This window comes from Prunus dulcis, chromosome 2 (assembly GCF_902201215.1).
Source record: "Prunus dulcis chromosome 2, ALMONDv2, whole genome shotgun sequence".
Taxonomy (NCBI): Eukaryota; Viridiplantae; Streptophyta; class Magnoliopsida; order Rosales; family Rosaceae; genus Prunus; species Prunus dulcis.
Window position 1 is genome coordinate 14782955 of NC_047651.1, and position 12025 is coordinate 14794979.

General features: G+C 35.7%; 1 protein-coding gene across 2 annotated transcripts; it reads left to right on the top strand.

Moving 5' to 3' along the window:
• Positions 1 to 419: 419 nt before the first annotated feature.
• On the top strand, positions 420 to 11633 carry LOC117617740 (protein VASCULAR ASSOCIATED DEATH 1, chloroplastic). Of its 2 annotated transcripts, none has more exons than XM_034347255.1 (18): positions 420 to 848; positions 1146 to 1205; positions 3295 to 3345; positions 4114 to 4179; positions 4532 to 4627; positions 4752 to 4853; positions 6493 to 6590; positions 6682 to 6869; positions 7322 to 7362; positions 7818 to 7899; positions 8031 to 8117; positions 8264 to 8318; positions 8651 to 8717; positions 8891 to 8990; positions 10155 to 10216; positions 10302 to 10341; positions 10600 to 10904; positions 11195 to 11633. In XM_034347255.1, exons 1-18 carry the CDS (start codon positions 654 to 656, stop codon positions 11441 to 11443), a joined length of 1944 nt encoding a protein of 647 aa, XP_034203146.1. In that variant the 5' UTR covers positions 420 to 653; the 3' UTR covers positions 11444 to 11633. The 2 variants fall into 2 exon arrangements, with proteins under 2 accessions (XP_034203146.1, XP_034203147.1); XM_034347256.1 differs by lacking the exon at positions 11195 to 11633 and adding an exon at positions 11034 to 11169 and having other exon boundaries at positions 504 to 848; positions 10600 to 10992.
• The last annotated feature ends 392 nt before the right edge of the window (positions 11634 to 12025 follow it).

Consider the following 12025-nt stretch of genomic DNA (forward strand, 5'->3'; position numbering starts at 1 on the left):
CAAATGCTCTTAATCATTTGAGCTATAAGTCCGTTATATCAAAACACTTTTAGTTATTTGAATGCATTTTAAAAAAAAACTTCTAAATAAATCCTAATTGGTGTAACCATATTGAGTATGACGTGATAATACTTATAAGTTGGTGTTGTTGCCCCAACAAGAAGTGGGTAGCAGATCACAAATTAGCAACTTGAACTTGGTCTCGAAGTTGGTTAGTTTAGCACAACCTATTTGGGCCTCTAGCTCCATTTTACCTTGTCATTCGGGCCGGGCTCAGCTCAAAGTACCAACCTACCGACCTGACAAATACTTTAAACCGTTTAAAAAACCGAAAAAACCCCCAAACATAACGTCGTTTCCAAAAAGAAAAAGAACAACAACAAAAAACGTAGAAGAGCAGCCGACTGATAAAGCCACGTGTAAAAACGTCAACGTCGCCGACTGACTCTCTTCAGACCTCTCTCTCAACTTTCCCTCGTTTTCAAAATTCACTCTGACGTAGACTGAAACTACACCTACCAAACAAACAACAACCTAACCGACACTTTTTGTTTTTCTAAACCCCCCTCCCCCCTTCCCCCTCCGAATCAGAAAAGTCCATTTCTCGTTCTCGGACTCCGGACCCGAAATCCCTACCCGAAGCCCCGTCCGCCATGTCCGTGGCCTCCGCGAGCCCGGAGAGGATCCAAGCTCCGCAGAGCCCGATCATGGAGCCCTCGCCGTCTAGGCTCTCCACCGCCGGACCGGCCTCCGAAGCTGAAGGCTCGTCGTCGCCGGTTCTCTCATACTCCGCCGACACACCCGATCGCAGCGAGCCTTGCAATTCTTCTCCCACAGTCGATGCTCAGGTCCTCTTCTCGCATTTAACGCACTTAGCTTATGTACTTGTGTTGTGCTACAGTTCTGGAATGTTCGTATTTTGGTCTCCCAATTTGGCAATACAGGCTTTCAAAATCTAACTTTAAATTCTTGTTTCTTTATTAGTTAGTTTTTACATGCCAATTTAGGAAGAAGAAATGAATGAATTTGCTTTATTTGTAAAGAAAATAAAGAAAATAAGATTTGGTTTGCTGGAGAAATGATTTTTAGTATAAACTGAGGAAACTTGTGAAAATTGTTTTGATTTATTTTCTATAATATTACAGTCTGCAGCATCATTGAAGAGTGAAGAGTATCGCCAGTTGTTTCGTCTTCCACCTGATGAAGTGAGTGATCAAGATTTTGGGTTTTATCCAAAGTTTTTATTTTTCCCTTTTAATACAAATTTATAGGCTCAAAAAAATTACTCAACCGTGAATAAGGAAATCCTAGCCATTGTTCATGCAGTCACGAAATTCGAAAGTGATCTTTTAAATAAAGAATTCCTGATTAGGGTGGATTGTAAGGCCGCCAAAGATATTTTATTTAAAGATGTTAAGAACCTAGCCTCAAATCAAATTTTTGCTAGATAGCAAGGATATATATGGATATCTCCATCTTCATTCTCTCTTTAATTGGTATAGAAGCAGAAAGAATGTTACCACAGCCTTATTCTATCGATATATATCAAATAGGAAGGCAATCATTTCTGTCAACCAAAATTTGAGGAAACCTTATGCTTATTTACTGATGCACAACTACTTATAGGTTCAATGCATGACAAAGAGGGCTAGGTTCGATATGGGACAAGTTTATCATTTGAGTATAAACTGATTTGGTGTAGATCTGAGAGCAATAATGACCAGACTATGGCAGAAAATTAAGAAGAAAAATAATATCTTTGAGACTATTCTAGGATAAGAAAGGTTGGACCTATGATTAGTAAGAAAAAGATTAGTATTTGATTGTATTTAGATGCAGGAAGTTTGCTAGAGCTAAACCTTAATAGCTTACTGACGTATTGGAAGAATAGTAGTAGATAAAAGACAAAGAATAACAAAGGAGTACCTAGGAACCACACCTAGAGTACTTGAGCATCACACAGAGAAGGACGCATCAAAATCTAACATAGTTGCTCACATTTCAATCTCTCTTCCTTTAAACATTGCAGTAAATATACTATGTCATATATATATAATTAGAAATAACATATTTCTTGAATTGAAAATCACAGTAAGTACCCAGGAATTTGTGAGCAGGCTCTACCTGATTTTGAAAGCACTAAGATCCTTTGTCACTAAGTATCAACTAGATATACACAGTATTCCCACCCTTTTGGGTCGGTTCTTATTGATCTTCAATTCTTTAGTTTTCCTTGTTAACTTGCTTTTCTGATTCTGTATCACTAAGACAATCCTAATTTAAACATTTAATTCTGTCTTACTGTCGTCAGAGTTGTTAGCATAATCCTTATTGTATGTTTAGCTACTTAGAAAGGGATGTGTTTTCTGACTGCTAACCCACTTTTGGCATTGAAACATCCATCACATTTATGAACAATGTTAAAAATTCAAGTGTCTGTTCACTTTCACAAATGCATTGGTGGAGAAATCAGATGCAGAGTTGAGCAGCATCGTCAGTTTTGGACAAAATTACCTGTTAAATTTGGCTTAGGAGCCTTATGTTAAAAAAAAAAAGAAAAAAAAAAAGAGTTAATATATGTCGAAATCATTGTTGAGCTTACACTCCCCTGGTGACTTCATTCTACTGAATGTTACAAATATATGAACACGATCGGATAATTCTGATGTATCCTGTTTATTGATGTTGATGACTAATACCATAGGGCATGAGTGGAAATCCACTTTTCCAGTAACCTATAATGTGAATAGTTAGCTTGGGAGTAGCGTGTGGGCTGTAAGACATTGCAATGAATGATAGGAGTTAAGACGCCTGGTTGTCCCTGGATATCTTCACTTTATAGTTAAGTTGTAAAGTTGTAATTGAAAGGACTACTAAAGCTTATTCTATCTTTTACTTCTCAGAAAAGAAAGCTTGATTGTGGCCTGCAAGAATACACAGATTATAGGCTTCTTGGATGACATTTAGTCCATCTGTATATTGAAGTGTACTCTGTTCAATGTAACACTTATGGCACATATTATATGTACGATGCACAGAGGAACATGCCATTACATATTAATTAATATTAGTATAGTTATAAAGATTTCAATGTGATGATGAGTAGAGCAAGATTTGCTTCTCTCTCTCTCTCTCTCACACACACACACACACACACACACACACACACACACACATGCAGAGTCACTCACTCACATACATGTATGCACAGAGTTGACTATAACTTCTATGTTATTTGAGTATATCTTTTGACATTTATTTTTTGACATTTTCACTTTTTCCTTTTCACTATAGGCCCTCATTGAAGATTTCAACTGTGCATTCCAGGAGAACATACTTATTCAGGTTCAGGTTCATTTGATGCGTTTTATAGGTTATTATTTTGAATATTAAGTTTTATGTCAGGAGTTGCAGTATTGATGCAGCACGCGTTGGACCTAAATTTATTAGTTTCCTAATGTATTTGTTAGTTTCCTAGATACTCTACTTTTCCAAATTCTAGTAGGATTTCTACTTTTCCAGATTTCCAGATTTCTAGTTTTAAGTTTCCTAATTTATTTGGGTTATGATTTCTGTTTAAGCAAGGGATTTGTATACTATTTGTCTAGGTTTTAGTTTGCTATAAATACCCCCATGTAGTTCTTTAAAATGGAGATTTGAATGTTGAGTAATCCTTTTCCTAGAACTCTCTGATTTCGTCCCTTCGATCCATATTTCTTCTCCTCGATCTCCGATATTCTTCTTTGTTCTACTGTTTCTGTCCTTTATCTCGTGTTTTCGATCTCTATTTCTTCTCCTTGGTCTCTTATATTCTTCTCTGTTCTATTGTTTGAGTGCTTAATCTACTACGGGCTGTACTACATCAATTGGTATCAGTCTAGGAAACTAACAAATATGTTAGGAAACTAATAAATTTAGGTCCTACGCGTCCTGCATCAAGTATCTATCTTATAGTTAAACTGTTGTACTGCTTCTCATTGTTTGGCAGGTTATAGTATATTTTGGCTAAAATTTTACTTTTATATATTCTTTTTATCATCTTGATCGAATGGCAATCTTTAATGAATAAAGTTCTGCTTGGTGTTGCTAACTTTAATTTTATGTATTTTGTAGGGTCACATGTACCTGTTTATTCATTATATTTGCTTTTACTCAAATATATTTGGATATGAGACAAAGGTATGGTGTTCAACTTGTTCTAAACTTCTATTTTAATGAATTTTACAATTGTTGCGAACTGAGTGCTATATGTCGTGTATTCCTTTGTTTCATTTTCATAGGACATTAGGGGGACACAGTTCTTTTTCCAATTTTGTTCCTAGGACATTTGTTGAGTGATTTGTAGTCAGGAAGAACCTGAAAAGGGTGGTTATGCATAGAAATGAATGCAACTGTTTCCCATGGATCCAAATGGTTCCATAAATTATTTCAGGAGACTTAAAACTGATTCACTTTCTGTGTAACATCATGTTTTCAATTTTGCTTTAGACTAAAAAAATAGATTATGTACTAAAAGTAAATTCCACTTCAGAAAATAATCCCATTACAAGAAGTCACAAGTGTAAAAAGAGCGAAGACAGCAGGGATCTTCCCCAATGCCATAGAAATTTTTGCGGGAGCCAAGAAGGTAGTGCCAAATCTGATGTTTGTATTCCATCTTTTTGCTTTGTACTGATGATATCTTGTAAACACCTTGCGTTCAATGCCATTTCAGTATCACCAGTGTCTTACATCACTTATTGATTTGGCAGTACTTCTTTGCATCCTTTCTGTCCCGTGACGAAGCTCTTAGGATCATAAATGATGGATGGGCACAATATGTGGATGGTGCCAAAGTGAATACAGAACAGCAGGTGTTGTAAATTTAATTGTATTACTTAGTGGTGATAAATTTTGTTCTGTTTAAATGTATTAATTCATTGATAACTTCTGCTTTTACCTCTACAGAATTTCATGAAAGAAGCTTTCATTGTGTTTCCTAATTAGTATGTGCATAACTCGTTTTTCTTTCTTTTTGTTTTTTAAAAAGGAACCATACATAACAGGACATAATTTTTTTATAGTGTAAGGCTTTGAGAATTTGTGAGTGATTCTATTCATCTCAGTATATATAGTTACAGGAAAATGTGAAGGCCCAATTAATAGTCATAGAATCATAGGGAAGTGTAAGAGCCTAATTAATAGTTACAGATAAATGGAACTAATAATTACAAGAATGTGTTAAGGTCTAATAATAGTTACAGAACATTGTGAAAGGCAAGTAAAGAACTAAGCCAAAAGTACATTTGACACTGAGCGACAACTAGGGGAGGCTACCTAATCCATAGTTTATGATGTCATTTTTTGTTTCCTCTTCTTAACTTCAACTAGGTATCCATTTACCCAGCATTCAATTTATGCTTTTATAATGAACTTGATTTTTAAATATCATATTATTATCTTTATTTAGTTTTTCTGAAAATTACTCTAATGCTTGATATTATACTCTCCACGCACGAGGACAATGCTGATATAGTGCATACATTAAATCGATTGAAATTCGAAATGACAATGCAGATGTAGTCTTGTGTTTTAGATTGTTGTGGTTTTGTCCCTAATGTTGGATTTTAGACTGCTCCTTGATCATGAAGGGATGTCCATAATGTCTAGTACTAAGTGGAAATCCAGTCTAGTTGTATAAGGTTTTCCACTCAATTTGGTTTAGCGACCACTGATTTGATTGTATTAACTTATCATCTCTGGTGGCTGAGAGGCCTCGTGAAAGGATGCTTGGTAATTAGTTATTTTCATATCTGCATTTTATAATTGTTATTGTTGTTGCTGCTGATGTGAGTATAAAATACTTGGTCTATGAATGCAACTTGTAAGTCAAAAAAAGAAAAAAAATGAATTTCTGTAAGCTTTACTTATTGTTAATTCTTCCCTGTAGTTGCTGTTGTAAGTGCTTTTGTGTTACATGGCAACAACAAAATCCTGTTTACATGAAGAATCTCACCTGTTTCTCTGCTTAATCTTTAAACTTTAGATTTACAGTTTGAAGTATATGTCTACATGAGTGTGAATTCTGGTATTTTGAGTTATGGGGATGACTGAATATCTGTTACGTACGGATGTTAGTTATTCTTGATGTTTGTCAGAAACCAGGATAAAGTGAACTTCTGTTATGGGTCACTTGTACTTGCAATTGTAGTTTTGAAAGGGTAAAACTAGCTCAACTGTGGAGTTTATCATATATGTGTCACATTCTCTATGTTAACTTGAGCTGCGTGTAACACGTGTTTATGTATGATCAGTCTTTTGGTTACTCATGAGCTTTACATGTGCGCATGAGACTTCAGCAGTTTGTTAAGTTTGAACAGTTATTTATCTCTATTGCTTGCCAACCATGGTATATTACATTTTATATGTGCTTAACCAAAAATATAACATCATCCTTTTCTTTCTCCCACCTTCCGCCTCCTCCACTCTCTTATCTGCTGATTTTTCTCTCAGGACTCAATATCTGAGACCGGCAGCCAAGAGAATGGAGTTGTAATTGAAAGTGTGGAAAGCTCCAAATGCTTAGTTAATGAATTGGATTCCACTGACAGGTACTTCATGAGAAATATCTTTAACATTTTAGTCTGGTATGTGATGTTTTGACTGTGACTCAACTATGTTTATTGCACATGCATGGATCAGGAATGAGGACGCTCATATTTCACAAGATTCTAAGCCTGCATCCAATGTTGGAGATGATTCTGTGTTGACATCACTTCCAGAGCCACAAGATATTGCAGAAGGGGATCTAGAACCATCTCTGAATGGTGGCCCTTCATGTTCGAAAGACTCTTTGATCTGGAAGGAGGAAAGTTATGATGCCCCAAATAGTAAGTTCATTCTACAATCTGGGATCATTGCTGATGTTTCTTAATTTTTCAAGGTCGAGCTTTGATCAAACTTGGATTCCTGTGTGTGTTATAATCATCTTTGTGCTGCGCCATGTACCTGTGGAACACAATCTCTATTTTACCACACACTTTCTAAAAGTAGTATTTGGGGTCAGTTGATCTGTGGATTTATTTCAGATTGACACAATCATACATGGATAAGTCCCTAGGTTTTGGTTTAGGTTCTAAAAGGGTAGGGTGGGTTGAAGTTGGTCATGGGTTCAAATCTTTCTAACGCGTGTGTATGTGCGTGTTGCTTGGCGACTAGCTTTGGGTGATTTAATTGATGCTTCTATAATTTTTATTCTTCAAATTTCATTGTTTGAGCAATATTGAATCTATCAATTCCAATTTATGTCTTGTTAACTGAGCTGGTTATTTATGATGTGCAGTTCCAGAATGTTATACAAAGGTTGCGGAGTCGCAGTTTCCGGTAGTTTTCTTTTCTTTTTGGAATAATCACATTATATCTATGATTTTTTCAAATTGATTGTTTTTATGTTGAGTAAGTACATTCTTCTCCCTTAAAGTTTGGTATAATAACAGTAAGCTTTCTTGAGTGGAACATAACACTCCATCTTTGTAATGTTTGATGTCTACATGACATTTTACCCCATATGTTATGATGGGTTGATATGATAGATTGATTATATTATACTGAATATACCCTTTTGTCTAATGTATGTCTACATGACAAGCATTCATATTATAAACTGTAATTGTAGAATCTAGAGGGGAGGTTTTTGTAATTAGAACAGAGCTTGAGGGAGAGGAATGTAACTTACTCTTTTTATGTTCTGCGACATGTTTATTTATTTATTTGTTTTGAATAGTGATTCCATTATGGGAAAGTTTGATTTGAATTAACATCCAATCCATGAAGTGCAGATAAAGGTTGAAGATTTCTTTAGTTTATTTTTTTCTGATGACGTGTTCACCGAATCATTTCATAGAAGTTGTGGCGATAAAGGTAAATACCTGGAACTGGAGGAATTCCTCTATTTATTGCATTATTCAGGTTTCTTGATGGTTTTAGAATATAGAGGGAAAAGTCTAATTTTTTATCTGCTCTTTGCTTGGATGGTTTTATGCCTTTCTCAGAGTTAAAGTGTACTCCATGGCATCTTCATGAAACGTTTGGGCATACCCGTGATGTTTCATTTCAGCATCCAATAAAACTTTATTTCGGTATGGCTGCATTATATGTTTTTGCATTTTTACGTTGTCATTTTCTTCATGAATTTATTACACGGGCTTACATGCTTTGTAGGTTGATTCTATTTTACGTTTCACTCATTTTTGCACTTGAAATAACGTTTTGTGTTGTCATAAAGGTGCAAAATTTGGTAGCTGCCAGGAGCTCCAGAAATTTCGAGTTCACAGAAACAGGTTTCTGATATGTTGTTTATTATGCCATTTTAAAATGTTTCTTGAATTGGTTTCCATAAATTGTGATTATTATTGTCAGGAAGGTATGGCAAATTAACTTAGGTACCATGTCAATTTGAGATCGCACACATGCAGATCCGGTTTTTGCTGGCAAATTAACTCATGTATTATCCTTCTGTCTTGTGAACTTTCAACAAGCTATTTTCTTGAACTTCTACTTCCCTTACATCTGTTCTTCAATTCTTCTACCTTATATTTTTGTATCTTTAGCATAAATGATCCAATGAGTGTGTCTGTTATTTTCTTGACACATTTACTTTGACTCTTGCCAGCCATTTAGTTATTGAGACATCACAAGAAATCAGCGATGTGCCTTATGCGGATTATTTCCGGGTTGAGGTATAAGCTACATTTCATCCAATTTCACATTTCCACGTTACGTGTTATATGTCTTGACACAAATCTTCATAATTTATTGATTACCTTGTTAAACCTTAGTCTTTGTATATCGTCACTTTATTTCTAACCAAATACTACTTTTATAATACTTAATTCATATTTGTCCATCTCAGGGGCTTTGGGACATTGAGAGAGATCCTGATGGATCAAAGGAATGCTGCAATTTAAAGATTTATGTGAATGTGGCATTTTCAAAGAGAACTGTTTGGAAAGGTGTGCCTTGGACAACACTTGTTTATTTTTTGAATTTATCTTGGTTTGTGTTGGTCAATCATGGATATGAACAAGTGACATGAAAAATGATTTGATGAGAACATGGCAAACGTCACAGTTTTCAACGAAAAGTAGACAACAGGCAATGACAGGCATGTGTAGTCCAGATGTAGTAAAATGTCATATGAATATACAATTCTGTACTTTCTAGCAAAATGGAATATAAATGATAGTGGCAACTATTGAAGTTCAGTTATAAAATGAGCTACTTGCTTTCGGAAGGTTTCAAGAGTATGATTCTGTAGCGTCCAAGCCATGTCTGACAAAATAAATAATTTTAGATTATACATGTACATTTTGTTCACAGGGACATTGTCTCTTGGGGAAGTACTGATGGAGAGCATAACATTGGTTGCACCCCCTAGGCATTTTTGAATAAGTATTTTTTTTCTCTAACTGATTCAGTGTAATGACAATCTATCATTATAGGTTTACATGCAACTCTTTTGATCATGAGACTAAGGGGTTTGGCTCATAGCCCCGAGGCCTCACACACACACACCCCTTTCCGGTTCTCTCTGTAAATTTTTGTTTTTGTTTGGGTAGTTCTGTACAAAGCGAACTCCTGTGGGTAGTTATCCTATTTTTGTAAGGACCATTATACCCTTTAAAGTTTTTTTTGCGGTTTCAAGCCTGTGTTGTACAATCATAAAATTTAAAGGTTGGGGCTGAAATGGATTTATTGATCTGGTCTTTCTTTTAGGAGTTGGATACTGACACAAGTCCTAGATTCTTTGCTCAATAAATAGAAGTTAAAATATGAAGAGTAAAATCAATCAAAAAGGTTTCTTTTCTTAGATATCATAGACAAATTCCAAGTATGGTGTCATGAGCATGTTTTAGGCTTGTTTTGGCCCTGAAAGCCTGGTGAGGGTGCTGAATCCTCAGGGAATTTGAGCCCATTGAGGCTCGAGGCATTTGAGTCTTTGCCTTGGTCTGGCTTCACGGTTTATATGCTTTGCAAGCATTAAAGTTTAAAGCATTTTTATTTCAATTACTAGATTCAGATTCTGAAAGCGTGCTTGTGTGTTTGCTGTACTGTCTTGACATCAGAGACTTAAGATTAAGCTTGATCTGATATGAAGTGAGCGTTTGTGATCACAGGCAAAATAGTACAGTCTACCATGGAAGAATGTCGAGAAGTTTTTGAAACCTGGATAAACATGGTATCGTTTATTTCTTTATGCATCTATGTTGAATTTGGAGTTTGTCAGAGTTACTTAAGATTGTGCACATTAATGTCTCTTTCAGGCACATGAACTGTTGAAGGCGAAGAATCTTGAAAGAAAAGGTAGGACTGTTGTAGACACATAATTTTGATCAATGAGGGAGAGGGAGGATTCGAACTTGGGACCTCTTCCAACATCGGGATGAGAAGTACCACTGGACCAATAGCTAGTTAGTGTAGACACGTAATTAATTGGGTTTTTGAACAATATTTTATTCGTTGGTGATGCAGACGCTGACGTTACTACAATGTACAATGATTCATGCAACAATCTTCAATATGGTTACTGTGATTAATACATGTCTTTATTTTGATAATCAGAGAGGATTCCTGTGGTTAGCATCATTCAGAAATGTGAAGTTCATTCTGAAATTGAAGCAGAGATGGGTGAATCTACAGAAATGTTTTATGAGCCCAGTGAAAATAGTACGATGCAACACATATCTGAATCCATGGATGCAAACCAGCGAGTTGGCAATCTGTTGCGAGGAAATCTGATTGATGCTTCCCCTCTTACATCATGGTTAAGAGAATCTGTGATGAAATTCCGGTCATCTTTGAGAAGTCAAAGCGGCCATCTTCCCTTAATCTTAGTTATCGTTTTTGTCGTGATTTTTATCATGCAGGTATTTAATCTCAACCAGATTGGTCAATTATTTATAATTATATGTTGACTTTGGGTCGGTGGAATCTACAATTACGTACCAAATAAATAGAGAGTATTACATATTTCCTTGGAATTGCTGTCATGTTGGACTGAGTTGCTGCTAGTTTGACCGTTGTTTTTCGTTGCACTAATTTGTTTACATGATGTTGCATGATGCATAATGTGACAATCGGTGGGAATTTGCATTGTATCAGCTTTCTTAATCCTTCTTTGCTGTTGGTAATATGTGTTTTGTTTCTTTGATTGCAGTTGAGCATACTCGTGCTGCTAGCTAGACCCCAACACATCCATGTGCACTCTCCTGCGGACTACACGAGCAGCTTGGGCAGTGTAGTAGGCGAAAGATCGTCTGAAGTCGCCAATTGGCTGGAGAAGCAAATCCACCACCTTAAAGATGAGATGCACTTTGTTGAGACTCGGCTTGAGAGCATGCGGCATGAGCATGCTCTCTTAAAAGCTCAACTTGAGGACTTTAAGCATCTTGGTAAGCGTAGGTAATATCCAATTGTATATCCTTCTCATTCTAGCGACGATAAATGAGTTTATTACCCTTTTTTTTTTCTTTTCTTCTGGTTTTCTCATAGAGAAATGTATGTTGTTCTGTCCTGTAAAATCAATAAACTTGTAGAGAAACTCTTGATAGAAATCTATATTCTTCATTCCTCTTGGGATTGGGAATGGCGATCCACGGCTTGTCAAATGTTTTCAATTGATTAAAAGTAGTTAATTGAAGAGCACATAGCTTCGGTTTTTCTTTGTTCTTCACATCGTATGTTTTGTTAGGTGTTTTCAAATTAATAGATGGGATGGTTATTATCAAAACCTTTAATTGTTCATTGGAAAATCTCGAGTAAGATAAGTTACTGTGTAGGCTTTTATTTAGAGATTTTCTATTTAAACCCCCAACTTCTCTTAGTTCACCCCATGTTTTAAGTTTACCCTAACTTTTAATTTAAATCTTCACAATTTCTAAGAAAACCTTACTATCTTCCCAAACTACTCCAAACAGAAAAAATAAGAACCAAAAGAGATTTTCTATTTAAATCCAACAATTTTCTTTGTTCCCAGCCAAAAAAAAAA

Bases quoted from the DNA above. Each gene is read 5' to 3' on its own strand.
- LOC117617740 (XM_034347255.1), top strand. From the start codon at position 654: ATGTCCGTGGCCTCCGCGAGCCCGGAGAGGATCCAAGCTCCGCAGAGC. The intron at 6,870-7,321 runs GTAAGTTCATTC...TATGATGTGCAG, and splicing joins AAGTTATGATGCCCCAAATA to TTCCAGAATGTTATACAAAG. The intron at 7,363-7,817 runs GTAGTTTTCTTT...CATGAAGTGCAG, and splicing joins TTGCGGAGTCGCAGTTTCCG to ATAAAGGTTGAAGATTTCTT.